This window comes from Aulonocara stuartgranti (genome assembly GCF_965226115.1).
Source record: "Aulonocara stuartgranti genome assembly, chromosome: 3".
NCBI lineage: Eukaryota > Metazoa > Chordata > Actinopteri > Cichliformes > Cichlidae > Aulonocara > Aulonocara stuartgranti.
In genome coordinates, this window is record NC_138941.1 from 42,383,461 (window position 1) to 42,410,551 (window position 27,091).

Sequence of the window (27,091 nt, forward strand, 5' to 3'; positions counted from 1 at the left end):
TTTGGTTTTGTAGAAATCGTCGACGGTAACGTGAAGATGACTCTTGGTATGATCTGGACCATCATCCTGCGTTTTGCCATCCAGGACATCTCTGTGGAAGGTGTGTTTCCATAAAGCAACACTGAATTTTTTAAGCTTAAATTAACTTTTTTAGTGGTTGTCACTTAAATAGTGAGATAATGCACGAGTTATGAGTTTGCAATTAGTCTTTGCAAGAGTTTGGCCAAACTGCTGGAGCAGTCACCATGCCTGAGCACAACAGACAGAGACAGTTGTCTGTGTCTCAAATACAGTCACGTGAACGCAAAGTTAAACACATCTTGCTAGAATACACAAAATCTCTGTGTGTTTATTTGTTTCTTTGGCTGCCAACTCCTCCCACACAATCAGGAGCTGAACAACCAAACTTGGCACACAGGTGCATCTCAGGCCCCTGAAGCACCGTTTTCAGCTTTACAACACTTTATAAAAGCACCATATCATTTTTATTTCACAATAATAACATTTAGCTTATATCCACAACTCTTAATTTGTGCATAATTTTTTATGATGCCAAAATGTTGCCTGGCAACCACCTAGCAATGAGCTAAAATGACCTGTGTTTTTGCCTTTATGCACTTTATGAAAGCAAACCAACAGCACGAGCACTGCAGCTTGGATATGTCTAGTCAGTCAAATCTGTGAAGGGCATTCTGAGTCATCTTCTTAGGAAATGAGATAAACCACACACACACACACACACACACACACACACACACACACACACACACACACACACAAGTGTATATATACTGTTAAAACTGTAGATGCTCATATTCAACATCTCCTTGAGACTTCTCAGCACTCAGTTTCAGACCATTCTACTCTCAGCTCTGTATGATGTCACTAAGAGCAGATATCCTAATATGGTCATCTTCTGTTTGCAAAGGAAAGCCAATCAAAGAGGAAGAGGAAATAAAATGTCTAGTTTCTGACAGAGAATGAACCAAGGCCCAGTTTTAGCTAAATAAAGCTTATTTCAAACTGTATGGTCATGCAAAGCTATCTTAAGTAATGTAATAATATCTTAAATTGCGTGCACACTAGAAATGATTTGCAGCACCATAGCAACCAATGACCACAGAAAGTGAATGACATGCAGCAGAGCTACAGGTACCACTGTGGACAGGAAGTGGGCACGATCAGAAGTAAACTTTAGCCAAGCAACTGAAACGACTACCCATGAAAGTTAAGAACCGCGATGATTGGCACATGACCTGGTAGTAAATATATTAGAGGGTCACCTAGGCAACGGCAGCCTGGAATATCCTAAGCAACCAGCCGCGGGCTTCAAAGCGATGCACAGAGAGTGAAGCGCTTCCAGTGTGGATGCAGTTTTAGAATAAAACGATGAAGCTGGAAATGAGTGTAGTAGATTTAATGCCTTTAACTCTGTGCGTGCGTGTGTGTGCGTGCGTGTGTGTGGGTGTGGGGTGATTTGTTGCTTCCTTGTTTGGTAATCCCACCCCTGGGCTGCATTTGCACCTCATGCCATTTTATTTTAACCTTAATGCTGTCAGCAGGTCAACCCACAATAAATTCTTGTTTACAAAGACTCCGACCTTGTTCACTCTGTCCTTCCACACTCCGCCCCCACACCCCCCACACCCCCACGCCCCCACTTACCTTCAAGTCATCTCCTTTAGCTTAGCTTTTATTGCTTCCGCTCTTCAATCTTCTTCTGCTGTCATACAGCTTGACTTTCTTCGCCATCGACCTCGCTCTAACCTCTCATAACTCCTCTTCCCTCCACTAGTGCAGGAAATTATCTTTAAGCCACCCGTCAGACGAGCTTGAGAAATATATTGACTGCTGCTAACATCATACAGCTTTTTTTAATGCCAGATCTTGATCCTAAACATCTTTGTGCAGTATTTAAACTTTTGACAGCCCCAATCACTCTCTGTCATCCTCTTCCTGACTGTTATTCTTCTTCTCTTAATGTTCAAAATAACACAAACCCTCATCTAAAATCATCTCCTCTTCTCAACTTTTTCAGAGACCTCTGCTAAGGAGGGTCTGCTGCTGTGGTGCCAGAGGAAGACTGCCCCCTACAGGAACGTCAATGTACAGAACTTCCACATTAGGTGGGTGAGCGATGCCGACCTGTGGCATCAGCAGGGAACTGCAATCATTCAGCTTATACTTCTGTCTGATGCTGATTTCTTTTCCTCTTTATGTTTTCCTCGCTCCATGTCACCCACTGATCATCTACTCTCCTTCTTTTCTCCTCACGCCTCTTTGCCTGCCGCTGTTTCCTCACTCATGCCTCCCTCCTTCCTCTTCTTCTTCTTCTCAGTTGGAAGGATGGCCTGGCCCTGTGTGCCCTCATCCACAGACACAGACCCGACCTCATTGACTACTCCAAACTGAGAAAGGTGGCCCATCCTTCTCTACTTTCCCCTCTATTTTCAACCTTTATACTGAACCTTGATTAATGCAGTCTTTTTATGTCTTTTCACTTTCATCATTGAAGCTCTGTTAGAAATATTTTTTCCTGTGAACTGATTTCAGCTCATTAAAAAGAACCCAAAAAGACAACCCATCACAATACTGCACTTGTAGATCACAAGCTTGATTAAGAGTGTTAATAAGAATATTTGCCAAAATTGCATCCCTTAAAATTGGATGTGATGCGACAGAATTGGAAACTGCGCTGCTGTTTGCTCGCCAAAATATTGCCAAAACTCTGAAACTGAAACATTTCTTAATGAGGTTTATTTCTCGCCTTCAAAACACTCATCAGAACTGTCGTGGCTGGCGTGCTTCCCCGTGTAGTCTTTTGTGTGTGACACTGATTGTGTGTTTCTTCAGGACGACCCCATCGGTAACCTGAACACCGCCTTCGAGGTGGCTGAGAAGTACCTGGACATCCCGAAGATGCTCGACGCTGAAGGTGAGGCCACGAGACGTCAACGTGACGGAGCAGTGCAGGAAGCGGGTTCTGTCTTGTTATGCTGACACACACGGTGATGAGCTCAGCTGCAGCGAGATGCATGATGGCAGACACGGTGGCTCCGGCTTGCTCGGAAAATTCAATCATCTTCATTGAAAAAACGAATGCATTTTAAATCACTTTAAATGCATCTACTCAGGAACCAGCGGCTCTGACCTTGGAAATATCACTGCTTTGTAGGCAGATGTCCTAAAACGAGTGATTAATGCAAGAATAAATCATAATGCTCTTTACGCTTCACGGTCACATTTTAATTCAGCATATTTAACTGAGGTGGGAGTCACCAGTCACCAAGTTTGCAGTTACACACACTCTGTTTCTGACAATTAACTGCAATAAAAACTCAAAACTCACGTCTGTTGCTGTTTACGTCAGTAATTCACATTTAACTGTGACAGTTGCACTCAGTAAACCTCCTGGTCTACAGAAATATAACGAGGACACAAACAGCTGGCAGCCAGTTAGGATCAAAGATCCGTTCAGACTGATGGCAGCATGTTGGTAATCTGTCTGCATTTCTAAGTTATTTGCAAACCTTGATCAGTCTCTCTGAGAGTGACTGCAGTCAGTCCAGGTCAGACTGTGGCTGCTTCCTACCAGGTGAGATGAGTTCTGGTTCTTTAGTGAAATATTTAGTGTCCCTGCATCGATACAATATTGCCACACTAAGCTGTATCAAATTTTTAAATATTTAATAAAAATGTTATTTAAAAAATGCTTTTTAAACCTGACAAAGTGGCTTTTCAGAATAAAATGCAGTAAAAACGAATCAAACGTCTGCTCTGCTTTCCTGCCCTGTGGATCATTCTTTCAAACCTTTGCCAAGACTATTTTAAAATAATATAATAATAAAGCTCAACATTGTTTTTGCACCTTCAGATATCGTGAACACACCCAAACCTGACGAGAAGGCCATCATGACCTACGTGTCCTGCTTCTACCACGCCTTCGCCGGCGCAGAACAGGTGAGCTGGTGTCGCCTCACTTCTCCACGTTTCATGCCGTTATTTTTCTGTGGATCGACGAGCTCGGAGCACAAACCGAATGAGCAAGTGTTCCCTTTGTAATTGAATAAATCAGATGACACACGTGAAACGCGGTCATCGTGACGTAACGTCAGCGCTGAGTAAACGTGCGAGCTGCGTGAATCTGGGTAAATCAGCTGTTGCTACTCTCCCTCTCAGGCCGAGACAGCTGCCAACCGTATCTGCAAGGTGCTGGCCGTCAACCAGGAGAACGAGAAACTGATGGAGGAGTACGAGAAGCTGGCCAGCGAGGTGAGAAACCGCTGCGACCGCACAACTCCCACTCTCAGTCTGTCCCACACTTCTCCTCACTCTTTCTGCTCCTTCACTGAAGTCGTTTTATGAAAATCGATTTTTTTTCTCAGTTATAGAAGCATAAAAGGGAAAGTTGACAACTAAGCGCATTTATGCAGAAAGTGCGGTGGAATATGAGCAACTTTTTCCTATGTACGGAAATGAAGGGTGGCTCAAGACTTTTGCACAGCATTGTATCTTTAAATAATCAAAAACATGCGAGTAGCTGATATACAAAGCAGCTAGAACTGATGCACAAACATGACCCTAAATAAAGACTTTCTTTCACTAAAGACATACAGAATATAGGTCATAAAGGTCATATGATGTGTGTGGGTGTGCATGTAAACTGCAGACTGAAGTAATCAGAGTACTCTGAGTAACCTTTGCGTTTCTCTTCTGCAGCTTCTCGAGTGGATCCGTCGCACCATCCCCTGGCTGGAGAACCGCGTGGCGGAGCAGACCATGCGCGCCATGCAGCAGAAGCTGGAGGATTTCCGTGACTACCGTCGCGTCCACAAGCCGCCCCGCGTGCAGGAGAAATGCCAGCTGGAGATCAACTTCAACACCCTGCAGACCAAGCTGAGGCTCAGCAACAGGCCCGCCTTCATGCCCTCTGAGGGCAAGATGGTGTCGGTGAGCAAGGAGGACGACTTAATGCATCACTCAGGATTTTCAAGCTCACACATCAGTTGAAAGATTAAATTCTTTGTGTGTTACTTTGGAAAGGATTTTATGAGACGTAGAGTTTGAAAAAAGAGACCAAAACAACAAAGTCACACTTCAGTTGGTGGTTAGACACGGGCACTTCTGTTCGAGGTGCTCTTTGAAAACGCCAAAGCACTCCCCTTTCAAAATAAAATCAAAATTCCTTCATTTTCATGGCAAGGTTATGTAATGACTCCAACACATCATCGGGGAATAAAACAGAGATAATGAGCACACTGAATCTTTTCTAGTAGTTTGTCACCAACAGGGACTTCCACATATAGTGTCCCACCAGCAGGCAAGCTTCCACCTAAGGGTGAGTGGAGTACGATCCAGCCCAAACATTCACCCAGATTCAGCTCAAATTAGTCAAGAAGAAGGATAAAAGGATAAAAAGAAAAAAATAGTTTCTTCATCATCTTCTTTGTATAAAGCAAAACTTCAAAGAGACTCTCTTTTCAGCTACTGCTTTCTGAGAAATTTACAGATATTAAAAACCTCTCGAGGTCTACAATCTCAAATCAATTCAGAGTCAGAGTACGGCGGGCCGCCACGAGCTCTTAATTCCCCTCGAACGTGTCGATAATACGCCTAACACTCCTCCTCCTCAGCACAGGGTAATAATGAAAGCGCTCCCTCTCCTTCAGGACATCGCAAATGCCTGGAAAGGTCTGGAGCAGGTGGAGAAGGGTTACGAGGAGTGGCTGCTGACAGAGATCCGCCGCCTGGAGAGACTCGACCACCTGGCCGAGAAGTTCAAGCAGAAGTGCGCCATGCACGAGGCCTGGACTACAGGTAGGTGGTGGATAGATTTTGTATTTTATTTAGCTCACAATATAACGCACTTTAAAGCGAGTGCTGCCACTATATAAATAAACTGAATTAAAGAGAGATCTTCGCACCAAGCAAAGATCTCATATCACTCCAGTTTTTGGTGATCGGGCCTTTCGGGCAGCGGCACCGAGGTTGTGAAATTCTCTCCCGCTGGTTTTACGCTGTGCAGACGCCATTGATTCGTTTAAAAAGCAGCTGAAGACATTTTTATATAGGCAAGCTTTTAATTAATTTGTTGTATTTTACTGTTTTACATTGTTATTTGTTGCATTTCCATTCTTTTCATTTTCTTTGCTGTAAAGCACTTTGTGATTTATCTGCGAGAAGCTCTTTATAAAAAATGTTACTTACTGTTTGCTTCCTTAAAGAGTGACAAATGCGGATCCTTCTTAGCGTAGTCATTTACACAGTGACTCGACGATTGAAAGGTCGCCTTTTTGTGTAAAGAAACATTTATCGAATATTAAACATGCTCTTGTCCTCTCCTCGTTGTTTTTATATTTGACGTATCAAACTATTCTTGTTTTGTAGCTTTTTTTTTACCTCCGTTAATCGCGAGTCTTCACACTTTACTGTGTAATAAGGCAAAGCAGCAAAAGATAACCCTCAAAACCACATCAAAGCACCATAAATGGCCCAGTAAGATTATACAGAGCAATTAAAAAGGATCTAATGATTCATGGGGACACTGAAACGATACAGCGAGTGGGAGATATAAAAATCTGAGCGAGAGCTGTAAAACTTTAAAAGCTTGTGGGCCCGACTTTTACTTGTTACCGTCTTTAAAGTAACTGTGTGTGTGTGTGTGTTTCAGGTAAGGAGGATCTTCTGTCCCAGAAGGACTACGAGTCGGCCTCTCTGATGGAGATCAGAGCCCTGATGAGGAAGCACGAGGCCTTCGAGAGCGACCTCGCCGCTCACCAGGACAGGGTGGAGCAGATCGCCGCCATCGCTCAGGAGCTGAAGTGAGAGCGTGTGACGAGATGTGTCCTAATGCCGGACGTTAAGGTCACGGGGAGGAAGAGAGATGTTGAAAATCATGATGGGTGGGGGCGGGGGTGGAGAAAGCATTATCCCAATTATTCTGCATAATGGGAAGAAGAGCAGGGGAAGAAAGCGAGTAGCTGAAGTGACGGCAGGGATGTCGAGAGCAGACGAGAACACGAACGCAGCCAGGAACAAAAGATGCAACAGATGAGTGGAAAATATTAATGAGAGATAAGAAAGATGAAAGGGTGCTTCACGAGAGAGCGGAAACCTCTGATCTCGCCATTTACTTATCCTCCGCAGCTCCTCGGGGCTTTTTTTTTCTCCGAGATAGCCTTGAGATGATTTCTTTGATGTTACAGTATATGAGCAGATCGGCACTGTAAAGCTGAAAAAATGTACAGTATAATTTATCAGCGAGGACTTCAAAAGCACAAATCATGACCTCGGTATCAAGAAAGAAAAGTTCTTAGATGCCCCTCAACTCAAAGGAGGGCGAAATATCTATGCATTTAATAAAAGGGCATCAAATATTCGGGTTATTTGGAGAAATGAGATCACTTCACAGAAGAGTTTCCTCAACTTTACCTTACTTTAGATCAGGGGTGTCAAACATAAGGCCCTGATCCGACCCACTGGACGGCTTTGGAAAATGTGAAAGAGGACAAACATTTTAGACTTTGAACTGTTGGCTATTCATACCACACCAAAGTAATTTAATTATAGATTTCTCTAATTTTACACTTCATTTTTTAATATTTAACTCCAGAGAGCTTAAACTTTATCATGTAGAACAACTGAGACTCACTGTTTATATTCAGCTTGTTTTTCTTATATTAAGAAATCTCATTGGTTAAACGTGCAGCTAAATTTCTTTACACTGACTGAAAGGAGAGTTTCACTCATCTGACAAACGTGATTATTCGTAATGATGATTTATTAGCGGGTTTAGCTGAGTTTCAGCTAATATTATTACCATTTTGTAAATATTTGTGTGATAATGGTCTATGTACTCGTCTGTTTTGTTGTTTGTCTCTCTCCAGTGAGCTGGACTACCACGATGCTGCTACAGTCAACACCCGCTGCCAGGGTATCTGTGACCAGTGGGACAATCTGGGCACTCTCACCCAGAAGAGGAGGGATTCACTGGAGGTAAAACTAAACAGCAATCAGCTGCTTATGTAAACAACTCACTGAACACGTTACAGTTTTTTTGTCTGGAAAGACAGCTGGGATCGTCTCCAGCCTTCCTGAGACTGAGCTGGATGAGTGGAAATGAGTGCATGAATGATGAGGGAGGCGATGGGGAGGATGCGGGATGCACAACAGGTGGTGCAAAACTGCTGATTGCAGTTATTGTACACAGCAGGGGCTAGCAGCTGATTGGCTGGGAGGGTGTGGTCAGGCTTAGACGATTGGATAATAAGAGTGACACTAAAAAAAATTACATAAATGATTTTGAGAGTGTGGGAAACTAAAAATAAAATAACATGTTTTACACAGAGATAAAATTTTGATTAGTGTAATATGAATCTGAGTTTTGGTGATTAGAGGCCAACACTCGGAGCAGGCGGCAGTGGAGGAAAGTCATTTCAGCTTCAGTTGTAGTGCACAGGTCCAGAGATCTGAGTACACTTTTATATGGTTCGAATATTATAAATAGAAACTCAACAATACGCTGCGAGCAAGCAAGAAAACACCTCCAGCTGAACGAGTTTCTGGGGTGGTAGTCTGCCTCAGGGAGAGCAGGGGGTCAGGAGGAGAGTGTAGGGACAAAAAGGAGAGAGTTGAGAAGCAGCAGGTAAACCGTGGGCAGCTCTCTGAGATCAGAAAGCAGCGGAAACATGGTGGGAAAGAGGACAAAGGAGCGTTTCCATGTGAACAGACTGAAAAGCAGAATACCAGTGATTACAGGAAGTGACAGAGTTACAGGAAGTAGGCAGAAAGATCTGGAAATTGTGAAGTTGTGAGGTTTTATAAGCACAGGACACCAGACAAATACAGCTAATGTGATTCAGGGCGTCTTGATTTTTATCAGCAAATTCGGCTTAATGTTTTCACGATGCTCAGCGAGCAGTGACAAAAACAACACGAAGAGTGCAAATGGCAGATTCCCTCCGTGTTTGTATGCACACGTCTGCTTCAGCATCACGAGTGTGTTTCTGTCTGTGACGGCAGCGTGTGGAGAAGCTGTGGGAGACCATTGACCAGCTGTACCTGGAGTTCGCCAAGCGTGCGGCACCCTTCAACAACTGGATGGACGGAGCCATGGAGGACCTGCAGGACATGTTCATTGTCCACAGCATTGAAGAGATCCAGGTAACCATCTGATTCAGTTTTATTTATATAGCACCAAATCACAACAACAGTCCCCTCACACTGTTTTATATTGTAAGATAGAAACCCTAGAATAATACAGAGAAAGCCCAACAATTAGACGACTCCCTGTGAGCAAGCACTTGGCAACAGTGGGAATGAAAAACTCCCTTTTAGCAGGAAGAAACCTCCAGCAGAACCAGGCTCTTTTCTTTTTCTCAGACATTTAAATCTGTACCAAAGGAAGAAGTTGTACAAAAAAACATACACTCTGTCTTTCTTTTTTCTAATACACCACCTTATATTTGTTTTCCTCCCGCACAGAGTCTGATCACAGCTCACGACCAGTTCAAGGCTACTCTGCCCGAGGCCGACAAGGAGCGCATGGCCACTCTGGGCATCCACAACGAGATCCTGAAGATCGCCCAGACCTACGGCATCAAGCTGTCCGGGATCAACCCGTACACCAACCTCTCCTCCCAGGACATCAGCACTAAGTGGGACACTGTGAGTCAAGTCAAACGGACCCCACAAACACAGCGTTTGTAGAAGGAGCAAATTAATTATTATATCGCAGACACAATGAGGAGCGTGGCTGCTCTTTAATCTGCTTTCAGCAAGTTAGCATTATGTAGCAGCAAATGTCAACCTGGCTCTCTCTCTCTCTCTGTGTGTACACTCCATTTGGTCATCCAGCTAATATTAGCACAGTGCAAAGATAGCGACAGGTCAGGAATAGTACAGTACATGTGGGTTAGAGTGACACTCAGCACTGCTGGCTGTGAGGCTCTCAGGGGAAATCAAAATAACTCCACAGGACAGCCTGTCGGTGCAGCCGTAGTGCGACACACATCAGACCATCTGTGCTCAAGAAACAATTTTTTTTTCTTTCTATCTGGGCAATCATGAAGTTACAATCTGGAGTGAAAAACTATGTATACAGACTTGGAAAAAGTGACAGCAACATTCAGTTAATTTAAAGATGCAGTGATGCAAGCGTAGAAATGGAAGAGGTGACAACATGTTTAAGTAAACTGTAATAATGTAAGTTACACACAGTCACCAGATATAAACTGTGTGTGCAGGTGAAGCACTTCGTGCCCCTCAGAGACCAAATGCTCCAGGAGGAGGTGGCCAGGCAGCAGGCCAATGAGAGACTGAGGCGCCAGTTCGCCGCTCAGGCCAACATCATCGGACCCTGGATTCAAACCAAGATGGAGGTACGAGATGGGGGTGCTTGGGTAACCAGTGCTGTGTGTAAATCTGCACGGTCGGATCAACGTGATCTGTGGGAACAGTAACGCTCAGCTGTTGCTACAAAATAATGCAGTAAAATATGTGAAAGTATGGTGAGTGCCGCATTTCCTCATTGATTCCTGTCTCTGCAGGAGATCAGCCACGTGTCTGTGGACATCGCCGGCTCCCTGGAGGAACAGATGAACAGCCTGAAGCAGTACGAGCAGAACATCATCAACTACAAATCCAACATCGACAAACTGGAGGGAGACCACCAGCTCATCCAGGAGTCCCTCATCTTCGACAACAAGCACACCAACTACACCATGGAGGTGTGCATGCAGACCGCAGCGCGATCTGCAGATGGGCTTAGCTCTCACTCCTCTCTACTCAAAGCGTACGCTACCTCTGTTTTAATTTCCTCCCATTCCCTCTCCACTGCAGCACATCCGTGTGGGCTGGGAGCAGCTGCTCACCACTATCGCCAGAACCATCAACGAGGTGGAGAACCAGATCCTGACCCGCGACGCCAAGGGCATCAGCCAGGAGCAGCTCAACGAGTTCAGGGCCTCCTTCAACCACTTCGACAGGGTGAGGCGACACCGTAGGTCGAGGAGAAGAGAGCGGTGCTTCGTATAGTTTTCAAACTTTTCCTTTGGCATTTCCTATTTAAGAGGCTGAAAAAGTTTCGATACGTCGCTTAAGTTCATGCTCATTGATGTTTTAGCATCACTAATGAGTGAATTCATTAATTACTACGACTCTTTGGCACAGTAATGAAAGCGATACTTTGTGCTGTTCCTTTGCAGAAGAGAAACGGCATGATGGACCCAGACGACTTCCGTGCCTGTCTCATCTCCATGGGTTACGATCTGGTCAGTGGTCAGGCGCTCATAGGCTTGACTTGTACAACAACTTGAGCGTAGTTCAAATGTAAACTATAAGGATTTACTGATTCGTTTGCGCAGTAACGATTGCTGATTGTTGCTTTTGCTGACAGGGTGAGGTGGAGTTTGCACGTATCATGACCCTGGTGGACCCCAACAACACGGGCGTTGTGACCTTCCAGGCCTTCATCGACTTCATGACCCGTGAGACCGCCGAGACCGACACTGCAGAACAAGTCATGGCCTCCTTCAAGATCCTGGCTTCAGACAAGGTGAGCAGATGGATACAGCATCTTCTTACCTTATATCATCTAACTGGTCTTCTTATTTAGCCTGTACAGAGCTTCCAGTGCAGCCAGAGGACACATTGATATGGACAAAAGTACTGGGGCACATAAAAAGAGCGACACAGACAGGGAAACTCATGTAGCGAAGCTCCCGGCACACATTTTTAGTGCTGATGTTAATAAAACCTTTACAGATTTACAGTTTATTGCATTTCAGAAATGCATAATTTCCTTTCAAATTCCGATGGTTAGCCTGCATCCAAACGTGACCGGTTAGGGCAGCCATTGCCAAAGTCAAGAGTGCTACTGCACTCCTTCAAAAAACAAAAAAATTCAATGGATCTGAAATCAACACAAGAGACAGTGACGTTTATCCTTGAAAATTTTATTTAAAAAAACAACATAAAAACACAGACTGTTGGCTATAAATCTCTAATGCTACACAGTCATATGCTGAGTTAAATCCTAAGTATGACCCACCTACCACTGGGACACTCAGAGTAATGAGTAACATCACAGTCAACTCCTCCTGTTACCAGTTTGCATTCACCTTTTATATAAATAAATACATTCATATAAATATGTAACTGTACATACTTTCATTCGTAGCCCACACTTTAGAAATCACTGAGTTTGGGGAACTCAGACCACAAACGGATAACATAAAGGCTCTGGTATCAAACACCTTGTCACCACTGATACAGTATCTATTTACAGTGAGAGTAACGTATTAGCTGTGATCCAGGAGCGCTGTGGTTTTGTTATAAGAAAGTCAAGTTGCTGGATAGGCTGTAAGTGACCCAGGCTGGAGTCGGCTTTGTGAAGTGAAAATTTAAGCAATAAACAAGAAACCAGCTTTCGAAAGCTGAAAGAAAAACTATGAGACAGCATATTTCTTATTAATGAATATGGTTTCTAACCCAACAGGCTATATAAATAGTATAATTTGGCTTAATTATAACAAGTTCAATAAATTAAACAAAAACAAATCTGACAAATCAGGTTTTTGGTCATCGGTATGATTGTATCGGCACTGATGTGTTGATACTTTGTATGTAGGTTGATGAGACTTTTTGAAATGTTCACGTTCATAGAAAACACCTCTGGCAAGGGGAGGTGATGCTGTGGCACCTAAATGCTTATATCCCCAAATAACTCAGTCCAAACTGAGGCAACTCACTCAGGTATGCAAGGAAGAAATTATACAGAAGCACTCTTTATCTCACTCCAAGCTTTTTCTTTGATTACATACGCAACCCGGATTCTCTGAGTGTCCCGATCGAAACAAAGAGCAAAATTTCCCCTTAAATCTGGGAGAAACATCGCGATTTATCTTGTACAGCTTTATTTCAACAGCAAGTCCGTAATTTAAATTCAGGTTTTCATCTTTCCAAATTCGAACTGCAGGACTGTTTGCCTGAACCTTGAGTCATCGTTCTCCGATCCTCACAGATGCACCAGTACATTTGTAACAGGAGACAATAGCTCCTCGTGAATCACACCTCGCCCCCTCTCTCTCTCCCGCAGAATTACATCACGGTGGAGGAGCTGCGCAGGGAGCTGCCTCCCGAGCAGGCGGAGTACTGCATCACCCGCATGACCAGGTACGTCGGACCGGACTGTCCCTCCGGCGCCCTGGACTACATCTCCTTCTCCAGTGCCCTCTACGGAGAGAGCGACTTATAAGCGCAGCTGCTTCTCTTCACGTCCTCCTCCTCCTCCTCACCCCTTCTTCCCAGCTTCTCTTATTTCTCCTGTCTGGAGAGAGCGATTTTAAACCCTTCCACTGTCCCTTTAAAACACGTTATTCTTTTTTTTTTCCCCCACCACCTTCTCAAATCTTAACTTTATTCCCCTCTTCCTAACTCCGCCCATCCCTCTTTTTAAAACACAGGAACACTGCTCAGAGGGGAAGAGCAGAAGACTTTGCTCAGACCTCACAAACTCTGTTCAGGCTGCTCAGCTCCTCTCTCGTTTAAAAGAAAAGAAGAAGAAAAAACAGGTGTACCAGTTATTGCACTGAACTTATGTAAGCAGCATACATAATGACATACCTGCCTTCACAAGGCTTTAAAGAGAAGGAGGCAACGAGAGAGAACGAAAGTTAGATTATTTTTGAGCAAAGCCGTGTGCTCTTCCCCTCTCCTCCTTTTTTTTTTTTTTTTTTTTTTTTGTAGAAGGGTGATCAAAGAAGAAAACGTGATTGGTCAGTTGGCTTGGTTGGTTGTGTATTTGTGCAGATGCATGCTATGTTGAAGTTTAGAAAAAAAAAAAACGGCCTTTTGAGTCACCGACTCGCCCTCACACGAACCCCCGCAGGAGCCCGTTCACGAGTTCAGTCAGCAGAGGAGCGAGGCCTGTCGGGTGCTACTGAAAACTCTCACCACAGCACTGTGAAACCTGAATGTTAGCAAAGATGCGATTTAACCTGGAGATCTTAAAGCCTTAAGAAACTCAGGAACACACGGAGGACGAATGGGAGCGCCGAGTATTAAAAGACACAGGTGGGGGGAACGGGAGGAGAGCGCCGTGGCTGGGCGGTGACTCGGGAACGGATACAGAAAGATGAGCTGTTATGGCCAGAGAGAGCGACCTCTCCCACACGCCTCTCTTATTAAACTCCTTTTTTTAGCCTTTTTTTGGGCTAATTGTAAAATTACGAGGAGAAGGGGGACAGAGACAGAGAGAGGTGTCAGACAGGGCATCAGGAAAGTTGTGGATGAAACTGGAAGAATCAAAACTGTACGTGGAACCATAGCAGGCGTACTCACAACACAGGGTTTAGGGTAGCATTTGAAGAGAAGAGGTCAGCCACGACGATCGCTGTGTTAGGCTCCTCCCTGTGCATGATCTCGATATCTTAACTCATCTGTGCTCCATTTTCCTCCTCCTCCCCCTCATCCCTAACTCATGCTGTCTCATCACTGATGCCACTCTTTCAGTCATATGTTAAAAACCTCAACTTGAAAATAAAAAAGGAAAATTATATTATTAAAACCACACGTGTTTGTGTCTTTATTACTTTTCTCCCGTTTGATCCGCGGCCTCACTGCTGAATGTTTTTTTTTTTTTTTAAATGTAGCTGCACAGTCTGATAAAGTGTCCGACCCTTAACCTCTGTGCTCGAGGTCACATGTCCAATTCTTTGTTGGGGTCACAGCAGAGGCGGGAGGGGAAGTCCAGCCCCATCTCTGCAGCGTAGAAGCGCCATCGGTCCTCGTCGCCTCGATGCGTCAGGTACCTGCAGCCCATCCTGAGCTCGAACTCCCGGAGGTCGCACCACAGCTGGAAGTTCTGCAGTAGCGAGAGGAGAGCGTGCATGACTCATACACATCTATACATCAGGACTATTAGAAACCTGATCAGGAGCATCTGAGCATCCTGGTCAACACCTATGAACGCAGTAACACTAGATCGAGTTAATTCTGTTGTTTCACACTACAAAATTAAACGATTCTCAATGATAGCGTTTGTAAAGTGTCCGACCTGCAGCCAGCTGTGTCCCAGCGCTTTGCCCACGGTGAACCGCCGTCTCACCGACACCTGCAGCAGGTTATTGATGAGGCTCACAGCTGGGGAGGAAATGAGACGGAGAAGGATTTTCAAAAAGAGGATTTGCTCACTGGAGCCACCCAGTGGAGAACCAGGAGAATAACAGGACTCAAGCATGACACTATAAACTGTATGTGTGGGCAGACATGGATCAAACTAAAGAAAATATATTTAAATGTTTAAAACGACGCAAAACTGTGGGCTGACATGGCAACTTCCCGACGTGGAGTTTGTAGTGTGTGAAACCTTTAACAGGGAAAGCATAATAAACTCTCATCATCACTATGTTGAGAAACTGTAAACCCAGCTCACAAAGAAGTTTTAAAACTAAAGAAAAACACCGTTCATACCCTCCAGTGAGATGGGGGCCCAGGTTTGGCGCGGGTACATGAAGGTGGCGTTGGTGATCTGCTGCCGGATGTCCTCATCTTCATTAAAGGGAAACGTGCCGCTCAGGCTGACGTACATGATGACGCCGACAGACCACATGTCCAGAGAGCGGTTGTAGCCGTTGCTGCTGATCACCTCGGGTGCCAGGTAGGCCGGAGTCCCCACGACGGAGCGCCGGAAAGACTTCTCCCCTATGATCCGGGCGAAGCCGAAGTCGCACAGCTTCACCTGCGGCACAGAGGCAGAGCTGATTAAATAAGATGCCGTGTGCTGTATCGGGAACTAAAGTGCAAAATCCCACCAGAGGTAAGGGGTCTGAAGTGGCCAGCAGTACGTTCTCAGGTTTCAGGTCACAGTGAGCGATGTGCTTCAAGTGCAGGTACCGCAGAGCCTCCAGAATCTGAAGCACACGTTTGAGAATTTCACATTTAATTTTGGGATAAACAGAAACATTAAAGGTCCCTGCATCTTTGTTAAAACAAGAAGAAGAAAAACAAGGACATCCTCTAGACACCCCTGGAGTGTTTCTCAGATCGGGATCTCGTACCTGCATGACGAGGAAGCGAGTGATGCGTTCAGGGAGTCGACCTTTCTCGCTGGACAGAATCATCTCCAGCATGTCTCCGTGCAGCTTCTCCATTACAACAAACACGTGCTCGACAGTTTCGAACATGCCCTCCAACAGAACCACGCCGGGGTGCGACAGATTCTGGAAAACACGCACGTCAGTAAATCACCTGATCGTGACTATAACACTAAAAATCAACCGAAAATCTGCAACACTTCAATCAAATGTGTTGAGTTAATGAGGAAGCAGTGAGGAAGGAATCGGGAACAATGTGACAGTTATTTGTACTTGTGCTAATAACTCACTAATAACTGATGATTATTTACTAATCATGTCCACAACCATCTGTTCATCAATAAACATTCACCAGACACTTTATTAGGCAGGTTGGACCTCCTTTTTCCTCCACAGCAAGATTTTGGTCCACACTGTCATGACAGCATCACACGGTTACTGCAGATTTAGCCTCAGGCCTGTTCTTAGCTGACAGGAGTGCACCTGGCGAGTGGCTCTTTGAGTTACTGTTGCTTTCCTTTCAGCTCAAAGCAGTCGGCCCACTCTCCTCTGACATCAGGAGCCTGTTTTTACCAGAAGACTCTGGATATTTGTCTCATTTTCAGGCCATTCCCTGTAAACTAGTGATGGTTGTGTGGGAAAATCTCAGCAGATCAAAAAATCTGAGATTAAAGTCAGAATTCTGAATTTTGATGAAAAAGTCAGAATTCTGAGTTTAATCTCAGATTTGTTTTTTCCAGTGGCCCTAATCCTCTTCCGTAGTTAATCCATCAGGATTTAAACCAGATTAAGTAACTGTCACTAATATATCCAAGCTAGTTCTTCTACAGTGATGTAATGGATCAGGAGTTATTAAAGCAATGATGAATGGCTCTTTAACCCCTTAATGCCTAATATATCGTTTTTGATGCATGAGGTTTTGAGGCATTTACATCATCAGTGTGATTTTATTTTCCCCTCAAAAACCAAAATAAAGAGCACAACACATTTTTAAGCAATACATTTTGAAAAAATAAACTAAAATGCCAAATGCGGCCAATATGATACCAATTAAAACTCATATATGCAAATTAATACTTAATTCATTCTAAATAAATTGGCAAAAAGTTTGAAAAAAATGTGAATTTTCTGACAATTATGTCACAGATTATCGTTTTAAAGGTTAACCATCAGGTTGTTCCTGGTTTGTTCCTCACGTGTTTTCAGTAACTTGTTACATTTTTTGTGTCATTTCTTGTAAAGTGTATAAAAACCGCATTAAAACCTGTAAGATGGCCACTTCGTTTCTCAGCTGCGTCTCCTGTTTGGTGGGGAAACGCGTCTTGTCGATGACCTTGATGGCAACTGTTCGACCCGACTTCCTGTGAGTTCCTGAAGAAGAAAAAGAAAAGAGACGTGATAATGAAGCAAAGGAGCATTTGTAGCTTAGCAATAACAGAAAGACATTTGATGAAAAAGTTTGTTTTGAGCAACATTTCAGCCTCTGAAGTCTCTGATTTCTTTGGTGTCTTTTGAAACTGTTTCTTCTGTACTGTGTATTTTCAGATCACTGCATAAAGACAGTGACAGTCATAGAAAACAGGATTTTCTTGTACTCCACGTGTTCAGTTCTCTGGACATAACAACATAATGAGAATCAGCTGACCTCCGTACACCACGCCAAACTGTCCCGACCCCAGCACCTCGTCTGTACAGATCTGATACACCGAGCTGATGTCCTGAAACACACACAAACACACTTCGACACTCTGTAACACTCCTCTAACGTGTGCACGATAAACTCGCTCAAATCTTACCGCATTGCGTCTGTATCGGTATTGATCTGTAATCAGAGAGAGGAAGTCTTGTTAACTGAATGTTGCGGGTCCATATCCATCACTGTTACCATATTCAGAGTAAGATCTGATATTAATATCTGATGTTTTCTGACTCACCCTGGATCTCATCTTTGTGTCCTCTGCTGCTCTCCACTGGCATCATAGCCTGCCGGATGGCGCTCTCCCAGGCTGCCCCCTCCTCGCCGGCTATCACGCAGTACACCAGCGACACAGTCACCAGCTCGAACGAGTGAGCGCTGCCGTCTGATGGTGGCACGGAGAGCTGGGTGGGGCCTCGGACCCCGAGCACCTCGGACAGAGAGATCTCCTGCAGAGGAGGTTTAAAGCTATTATCCATGGCCTGCTCCTACATAATGTTTCTATAATCAAAGTAACATCTGTCAGGCTATCATTGTCTGATTTTCACTGCACTACAAACTTCTTAAAGTACGTTTAAAACGAAGGAGATAAAATGAACATACACAAAATACAATACTGTCCTCTTTAAAGTAAACACTGCTCAGAGCGCGAGCTGCCTCGGTGGATGTTTGCACTGTTTACACAGTGACACAGTGGGAGGAACAACACTGGCACACTGCAGGAACATTTCTGCATACATGTTAATGACAGAGGCCTTTGATACGAGTGGGAGTGAGCGTGCAGCACACAGGATGCTGCTTTGTCTGTTTCCGTCTTATATCATGCAACTATCATACCTTGTAGAACTTCGTGGTGTTTTCATTCTGGTACAGAGTCATGCTCTTCCAGTCCAAGATCCAGTAATGGCGTTTCCTCTGAGTAAAGACACGACCGAGTTAAAAGCCGATGAAAATGTGATTCTGCTTCACAAATATCATAACCTGAGCAAAACATTTTGCTTTTTTGAACGTTTCCAGATCTGAAAGAGTGTGTTCCTCACCAATGTGTCTGTGTTGGTGTGGTGGACCAGCCACCCCTCTCTCAGGACTCCTCCGCCTCTCCTCTTAGTGTGATGCACCGACTGGACGAGCCTCATCAGGGGGATGTTGCTGCTGAAACAAGGACTGGCGGGCGGAAAAAGAGAGGGAGGACAAAATAAAGGTCCGTTTGGAGATGGTGAATTAAACAGAAGTCGCCTCTAGGTGGCAGCGTGCGCCACAAACAAAGCCGAGAAAACCCAGATATAAACGACAGGGACGATAAACGTCTGTTTTATAATACGTGAATTTGGGCGACGTGTGATTCAGACGCCTGACATCGTTCGGACGCTGTCTGCACCAGCAGACAGCTTTTAGCTGGGATTAGATCATCAGAAAAACTTAGTGCCCCTCTGACCTCATCGGCTCTCGCAGCTGCTCGACTTCCCCGGTCTCTGCCTGTGAGTCATCATCGGTGAACATGTCATCGTCGCAGATCTCTGTGGTGCTGGTGATCACTGACTCATTGTCCTCCAAGTCTGGTTGGCAGCTGTTATCAGCTGCTGGGCTCTCTGGAAATGTGACATCAGCAACTAATGAACAGCTACATTTAATTCTATTTATATTATTTACACGATTAGGGCCATAAAATACCAACAAATAATGAGGTAAAAATAGCAAACAAATAAGTTCAAGATGAACCGAACAAAAGAAAATGTCAGATTTTTCTCAATAAATGACTTAAAATGCATCTGAAATACTGCTGATCAGTTACCCGTCTTTGTTTTCTCTTTTTTACATATTCTCTGGTGAAATCATTTCATCTCATTTCTCATCAGGCTCAGTTTACCTGACTCATCATGCAGCTAATCATCACCGCTACTCGGAGGAATGTGACGTTTCTGAGATGCTAATTTAGAGTGAGGCCTGAATCTATCAAATGTTCCTGGGAAACAGGGTGAATCAGCTTCGACTCATGCTGACAGCATCAGAGTCAGGCCCCTTTTCAAAGAGCCATGGTCTAACACAGCCACAAGCCCAGAATATGAAATGAAAACCAGACCTCAGACCTCCAGGGACCGTCACTCACCTTCCCCGTTCATGCCGTTCCTCTCTCCGGGACAGTCTCTGGGGACTAAAGGCTCACAGCGCCGATGGCAGTTAAACCTGCAGTCTGGAAAAACCATGGAGGAGACGTGGGAGGTTTAAAAAGGCTGACAGAAAAAGGAAGAGTGCTGGAGTCTGGAAAGATACAAACTCATGAGTCAGAATATTGCGGTCAGCTTTTTTCGTGATGAAAATGAATGTCGTCTGAGATTCGAGACATCTGCGACACATCCAGGCATTTAGGTAAAATTAGATTCAACCCAATCTGCTTACGTAAGTACGTGGGATACACAAGCTCCTTGACAAAACAAGTGTTTGCTGTGTAATCGTGAGCCTCCAAGTCAAGCATTACTAATCAAAGTCAAAGCTTTGCAGGAACAGAGCACCAAAAATGGCCACAAGATCTGAACGCATAACATTATCAGGTTTGTAAAGAAGGAGGCCTGTCACCCACTCTTTCACAGGAGTGGGTGACAATAAGATTCAAAGGTGACCTGTTGTGCTATCTATACCTTTAGACCACATGTGTCGAGATCCAGGCCAGCAGGTTGTGGTGAGACAGCTGTGTGGCAGCTCACTTGTACAAGTGTAAATTATGCAGGACTAAACTTTGCAGAGACTAATAAACTTTCTGTGCACTTGTAGAGAACTTCCTGTGAGCCAAATTGTGCGGGAAATACATTTTACAGGAAATCTGATGTGATTCTCATTTCCTATTGACTAAATGGACTAAGTCCACCAACCCTGACGTAGACTGGGTTTGTTATGGGGGTTTTTCAGCGACGTCAACCTTCTCTTAACACTTGTGCTGTCTTGTGCTAATTTCCTTCTACCAAACGAAACGTGCAGCTGGCTAAAATAAGAGCTCAGCTGAGGTGTAAACCATTAATATTTACATCCTGTCATGGCGTCACAGCAAGAGAGTCTCACTGCAGTAGATGCATGCCATCTACTTTCTGATACAGCTGGCTGACAGCACAATTAGAAAAAGACTGACGGAGTATGGCTTGTTTGGAGACAAAGCCTCTTCTCTCTAATTAGAACATTGGAGCACAGATGATGTTTGGAAAGTTCCATCTGAACAAACCACCAGACCTCTGGAACAACGTCCTTTGCACTGACGAGATGCACAAAACCACGTTGAGAGGAAACCAAACACGTCGCAGTCACTGAGTCGACCATTAACACCAGAGTATACCGAAGTATTGTAGAGGCAAATATGATGCCGTCTGTCTGACAGATAAAGCTTAGACAAAGTTGAATCATGTAACAGGACAATGATCACAAGCACAGCAGCAAATCTACAGATCTATGCATAAACGAATCGCTGCAAACCTCAGTGAACTGAAACAACGCTGCAAAAAAAGTCAGACGCAATTTCTCCCATAAAAATGTGAGAAACTGATAAAGTCACACAGGACATGAATAATACAAGTTATTGCTGCTAAAGGAGGTTGAACAAGTTACTGAAACATGGGATGTGCTTAGTTTTTCTCCTCCTTCTCACCTGAGCACTGCAGCCCCTGCCTGAAGAGGCCTTTGAGCAGCCGGTGGCAGTACTGGCAGACGGTGGGTTTGGTGTAGCTGTGGATGTGGAAGGTGTGAGGGACCTGAGCCCTGCTCCAGTCGCTGTACCCGACTCCCAGCCACACCGGAGCCTCGGCCCAGGATGGAGGCCTGGACGCGGGCTTGGACTTGCTGATCTGGAGAAAGATGCAAAGTGAAAGATATCAACTTAGAATAACTGAAAGAAATCTATTGTGTGAATATGTGATTCGATTATACCAGTAAAGGTTACAGGTGTGTTGGAGAAACAAACAAATCCAGGGTTGCAAAAACACTTATCTGCTTTACAATCACAGCAGTTCCTCACCTCTTCTAGACTCCCGCCTGCCTGATTGGACAGCGAGTGTGTGCGAGGTCGCCGGGGTGGAAACAGGGAAAAGCTGGTGCTAACCTGACGCCGTGCTCGGCTACAGTTACTGGGCAACTGCAAAGCACAGCGTTTATGAAAGTCTAATCCACAACCTGTAAAGAGATAAAAGTAAAAACAAAAAACTTTAACAACACTCAAGTATCAGTGAAGAGACGATACCACCACATGATGAAGTGTGAAAGCGCCTTTACCGTCACATTTTAAACCCTGCCGAACGAGGCCCCACAGCATCTCTCCACAGTGGTGACAGAAAGTGGGGGTCCGGTACGACTGCACCGCCAAGGAGTGTGGACGCATCGTCACCTGCGTCACGGAGGCTGATCCTGAATCACAGAGAGGACTCGTTACACCAACAGACATCCACACTCCAGGCATTTACTGCTAAGACTCCGCTATAGTAGCTTTGCATGATTCACAGCTCAAAATAATCCTCATTTGTCTTATACTGGTCCTTGGTGCAGGCGCTCGACTCGTCTGAAACAAGCAGTTTTAACTTCGTCCGCCCGCCCACTGCCCCCCGTGAAAATAGGTTTGGAACAGTAGGAGAGTTGGACTCATTTAAAACTGACCATTTAAAACCACCTACTGGTGGTGGTCAGAGGGCCCGGTGGCGCCAGTGTTCGGCAGCCTCGCCTCTGTCAGTGCACCGCAGAGTGGCTGTGGCTACAATGTAGCTTGCCATCACCAGTGTGTGAATGGGTGGATGACTGAATGTAGTGTAAAGCGCTTTGGGGTCCTTAGGGACTAGTAAAGCGCTATACAAATACAGGCCATTTACCATTCAAGAGCTTCTCTCCAAACCCCTGGACAGAAACAGCATTTTACATGCATGAATAAACTATATGTCACCCAAACAAATGAGGTACACGTAGTACCACCAAATCTCACCAAGTGTCCACCTGCCTCTGTAAACCTCAAACACTAACCTGAAACGATGACCTCAATGAGGTCGCCATCCTGCAGCTCGTCGGAGTCGGTCAGCCGCTGCAGCAACTGCTCGGAGGCGGCTTGATGTCTGAACAGCAGAATCTTCTCCCCGACACCCACCACACTGCAGTCTGGAGCCTAAACACGCGAAGGAACAAAAACCGCAGTCTCAGGTTGAGTCACTATTGAAGCAACAAGATCAATTTAAACCCCCAGAAGGGCTCCGGTAATGTGACGATTTGCTTTCTGAGTAAATGAAACAAGTTATTAAGCAATATGGGGGAAAAAAGAGTAAGTTTTTCCACAAATGGAGTAATTTAAATATTTGAAATCAGAACAAGTGTGGTTTGGGAAACTGGACACAGCAAAGAAAGCCACCTGCAGCCTGTCAGTCGTGATTTTCCATTTTCACGTCTGCACGGCGGTAAAGAACAAAACCACATTAAGATGAGCATGCAGACTGAAGACAGCTCTGAAGGGAAACCTGAGTGATGCACCACAGGTAGAGAGTGACTCCACCACGTTCAGCGTTATAGAAATAAATAATCTGTGTGCATCTGTCGCCAAAGTACGACTGAGGAAGAGAGATAAGAAGGCTGCGAAGTAGCTCAAGCTTTGCTTTTCTATCTGAATCATCATTTAGGGATGATAAGAACAGCAGATTCAAAGATGTGACACTGCAGGTCAATTCATTATTTAAACATGTTCAACTGCTCTATCTAATCAGCCAATCATACTGCAGCTCAGTGAATTTCAGCACGTGGCGATCAAGACGACCGGGTGAAGTTAAAATTGAGCCACAAATGAGGAAAAAACGTGATTTAAGTAACTTTAACGTGGCATGGCTGTTGGTTTCAGACAGGTTAGTCTGAGTATTTCAGAAACTGCTGATCAGCTGGGATTTTTCCACACAACCATGTCTAACCAGTTCTCTGGGCCGAACTGTTTCATATTGACAAGAAGGCAAATAAACACTCGTTACAACCAACGTATGCAGAAGAGCGTACACATCAAACCTTGAATCAGATGGGCTACAGCAGAAGAACACCGCACAGGAAGCCACTCCTAGCTAAGAACAGGAAACCGACGTGACAGTTCGCACAGGCCTCACTAAAACTGGACAACAGAAGATCAGAAAAATGTTGTCTGGTCTGACGAGTCTCGATTGGAACATTTTGATGGTAGGGTCTGAATTCATCGATGGCTCTAGCTGCTGAAGGTGGCGTGATGGTGTTGGGGATAGAACAGCTGAGCATCAAACTCCACAGCCTGCTTGAGCGTTGGTGCCGACCATGTCCATTCCTAACAGCAGTACTCATTCAGGTGATGCAAAGCATTGCGTTATTAAGGCGAACATTTACACCAATAGAACAAACCTAATGTGTCCATTACTTCCCCCCTGCCTCAAAGTGCATAAGTGGAATTGTGCTTTATGTGACCCTAAAGGTAAAGCAAATACCTGCTAGGTTTCAGTGTTGGAGATGCGGGTGTTCACCCATCATTGACACAGTGACTATAATGAATGTAAAACGTGCACAAGTGACACACACACACACACGATGAGCTGACCTACTGCCTGGAAACTCAAGACGCGTCTCAGTCAGAGGGGAGAAGCTGTGGTTGGAAAGTTTTGTGCGCTCGTGTCGACCACAGTCCCTGTAACCGAGGAAGTGCAAAGACCAGCCCAGTGACAGTGAGATGAAGCCCCTGCAACACCTGCAATTCACAACTTTCTTTATTTAACCTCAACTACAGTTTTACTCCACCGTCTGTGCGCTGGCACTTGGGTATAGATTTTACTGTATAAACAAGTATAGAGTACCCGTTAATTCTAAATACATCTCTGGTGGGTGGAGAAAATCTGTTAAATGGCGAGTTTATATCTTCTATTTTTTAAAACTTGTCATTTAGTTTTCCGGAACAAATTGTATTCACAAACACCCTCAAAAATCTGAAGGTGGTTGGGTGACACCCACTTCACAATACTAAATGTTGGTGAAATTACACCACCATACAGAGTGCTGCATACACAACAGCACAAAACCACCAAACTCTGCAGACAAAAACCACACTCCATGCACAAACCTACATTACCTTCCTTCATAAATAAGTTGACCTTTCATAGTCCACTTCCTGACAGTTCTGAGAGGCCTGAGAGATTTGAAACATCATCACAATATTTTCCAAGTGGGACTGTGTTATGGGTCAGGGCGCGTTGTGACAGCTCAGCACTTCATTCTAATTAATATCTTTTTTCATCACCTTCTCGCTTCTGACTCTTTGCACGCAGTTTGTTCCTACAGCTGTGGCATCTGAGCAAACCACATGTCAGTCAGTTTTGACCAGTATCGAATGGCAGTTAAAAAAAACAAAAACTCCAAAACAAAAGAAAAAAAGGAAACAGAACAAAGCTAGACGTAATCTGCACGGCTACCAGCTAAAAATGAGGTCGACTCAGAAAAAGCTGCTCTCTTTAAAGTGCTTTAAACCCCAACTGCAGCTGAAGACGATAACACTTCTCTAGAATTGGTCCAACTACCAAAAAATGCCGCAACAGAATACCCACAATGCATTTCAAAAGGCTCTTTCATGAGCATCTCTCGTGCCTCCTAAATAGTGACGGCTTTCAGATTCGCACATCTGCAGGTTGTTATGCACTTTCGCTTTTTGTTTTTGTACAACTCTATGAAGTTATTATTGTCCAGCTCCATATATTTAATATTGTTGGACTCTGTGTTACAGTAGCTTTGCATATAATGGCCCTCACTTCATCCTTAGCACCTCTCCCGACTTTCTGTTTAAGCAAACTGTCTTCTCATTGGCTGCCCCTCATAAACACGTTTGAATTTCTGGGAGGTGGCACATGTTTGCTCGCTGTTACAGTTGTGTGGTTGAGAAGACCCCTCTCTTTGATATCGGCTCATCTGACAACACACTACTGTGAGTGTGTGTGTGTGTGTCTGTAAGAATAAAACATAGATAAACATCCATTTTAAAACTGGTGCATGGCCTCTTTAACGCTCGTGACTGATGATGAACTCTTCATGATCAGATGTATAGTCAAAGGAGCTTGCAAAGAAAAGCGTCTGGACTTCTTTAAGTTGCTTGAAGACGTTTCACCTCTCATCCGAGAAGCTTCTTCAGTTCTAAGGTCAAATGGTGGAGAGTCCCAGATATAAACCTAGTGGGAGTTTCCCCCCACAGAGGGACAAAAGGACCCCCTGATGATCCTCTAATCGCCTGAGCCAAGGTGTGAAACTGGGTGTGGGTCCCAATCAGCCAGAGTTTCGGATGAAACTCTGGCTGATTGGCTACGATGACCTGGATGACTGAGAACCTTCACAGACGATCAGATGTATAATACCGCCCCACCTCCTCGTGTCTTAGTGCTTTCGAGCCGGGAAACAACGCCACCCCGTGCGGTTACCTTGCGCTCTATGACCTCAGCAGCCAACCTCCGGGCATGACGGTAGCTCAGGTTGCCCGCAGGGACTCGAACCACCTCCCTGAACAGACCCAGCTGGAACTGGACCAGAACCGGTGCTGTGAGACTACTGGGACTCGAGGGAGTCAGTGTAGACATGGAGAGAGAGCCTGCAGGAGGAAAAGTGGATCAAGTTAATGTGGGGTTGAAGGTGTGACCTGAGAGAAAGCTGAAGAGGTTCAACGTGAAACTCCAAAACAAAGCACTACGCAGGCCCCTGGAAATCTACTCCATCTTAACCTTATAGCTCTTGTTTGAAATAGTTCCTGTTTAACGTTCAGGTGTCTAAAACTGAACACCCCAATTTCTCAATAAGAGATCTTTATCTCACCATCGCCCGAAATAGAAGGATATTTCAAGCAGCGAATGCTCTCTTCGACTAAAAAGACTTCTGTTGTAAAAGCTTTGATATAATAGGACATAACTTACTACACAATACTTTGATCAGGATAAACAAAGAGTTATTTTTAAATCAGATCAAGAACAAACTAAAAAGCACCAACCTTACGGTCTAATCTTGGTCTGGTCTTTGTCTTCGACGATCGAAGGACTGCGTCTCAACAGCACAACAGCTGATCAATCTATCATGGTGCTGCCGAGGCTCATCATGAGCTGCTGGTTGGTCTGGTTTCCTTTTTGTGGGGCTCGGCTGTCTGAGAAACAGGAAGTAACAAGAGAAGCACTCACCTCTGTGAAGGCTGCAAAAAGCACAGCGTACGGTTAACACCCCACACCCTGGCTGTCAAAACTTAAACACACACGTACTTTGAAATGGTTAAAACAATTCAGCGTGCACATTCGCCTTTGTAGACGTTTGGAAAACACACAGG

At 44.6% G+C, this 27,091-nt stretch overlaps 2 protein-coding genes across 3 annotated transcripts in view; one reads left to right on the forward strand and one right to left on the reverse strand.

Moving 5' to 3' along the window:
- The window catches only part of actn3b (actinin alpha 3b), a 36,902-nt gene extending 22,336 nt beyond the window's left edge, over positions 1-14,566 (forward strand). Inside the window, exons 4-21 of the mRNA XM_082526434.1 lie at positions 14-100; positions 2,039-2,126; positions 2,339-2,417; positions 2,854-2,935; positions 3,875-3,960; positions 4,180-4,272; positions 4,720-4,950; positions 5,670-5,817; positions 6,671-6,821; positions 7,887-7,995; positions 9,022-9,162; positions 9,484-9,666; positions 10,245-10,379; positions 10,548-10,727; positions 10,840-10,986; positions 11,205-11,270; positions 11,396-11,554; positions 13,097-14,566. Of these exons, the coding sequence (XP_082382560.1) occupies positions 14-100; positions 2,039-2,126; positions 2,339-2,417; positions 2,854-2,935; positions 3,875-3,960; positions 4,180-4,272; positions 4,720-4,950; positions 5,670-5,817; positions 6,671-6,821; positions 7,887-7,995; positions 9,022-9,162; positions 9,484-9,666; positions 10,245-10,379; positions 10,548-10,727; positions 10,840-10,986; positions 11,205-11,270; positions 11,396-11,554; positions 13,097-13,255 (2,324 nt within the window). The 3' untranslated portion in view covers positions 13,256-14,566. The remainder of the gene's footprint in view (positions 1-13; positions 101-2,038; positions 2,127-2,338; positions 2,418-2,853; positions 2,936-3,874; positions 3,961-4,179; positions 4,273-4,719; positions 4,951-5,669; positions 5,818-6,670; positions 6,822-7,886; positions 7,996-9,021; positions 9,163-9,483; positions 9,667-10,244; positions 10,380-10,547; positions 10,728-10,839; positions 10,987-11,204; positions 11,271-11,395; positions 11,555-13,096) is intronic.
- Positions 13,697-26,924, reverse strand: prkd4 (protein kinase D4). Of its 2 annotated transcripts, XM_082526436.1 has the most exons (19): positions 26,765-26,924; positions 26,205-26,371; positions 22,777-22,915; positions 22,042-22,173; positions 21,788-21,942; positions 21,422-21,617; positions 19,898-19,981; positions 19,226-19,379; positions 18,831-18,954; positions 18,628-18,705; positions 18,029-18,239; positions 17,891-17,916; positions 17,740-17,812; positions 17,359-17,465; positions 16,059-16,220; positions 15,813-15,911; positions 15,472-15,739; positions 15,056-15,141; positions 13,697-14,863 (listed from the first exon to the last, which is right to left on the reverse strand). In XM_082526436.1, exons 2-19 carry the CDS (start codon positions 26,358-26,360, stop codon positions 14,699-14,701), a joined length of 2,415 nt encoding a protein of 804 aa, XP_082382562.1. In that variant the 5' UTR covers positions 26,361-26,371; positions 26,765-26,924; the 3' UTR covers positions 13,697-14,698. The 2 variants fall into 2 exon arrangements, with proteins under 2 accessions (XP_082382562.1, XP_082382561.1); XM_082526435.1 differs by having other exon boundaries at positions 17,740-17,916.
- Positions 26,925-27,091: the final 167 nt, after the last annotated feature.

What these genes read in the sequence shown, in the direction of transcription:
- prkd4 (XM_082526435.1), bottom strand. Translation starts at nt 26,360, where the DNA reads ATGTCTACACTGACTCCCTCGAGTCCCAGTAGTCTCACAGCACCGGTT. An exon ending in GCAGGGTTTAAAATGTGACG is followed by an intron (nt 21,943 to 22,041) that starts GTAAAGGCGCTT and finishes ATCTCTTTACAG; the next exon opens with GTTGTGGATTAGACTTTCAT. An exon ending in CAGGCGGGAGTCTAGAAGAG is followed by an intron (nt 21,618 to 21,787) that starts GTGAGGAACTGC and finishes ATCTTTCTCCAG; the next exon opens with ATCAGCAAGTCCAAGCCCGC.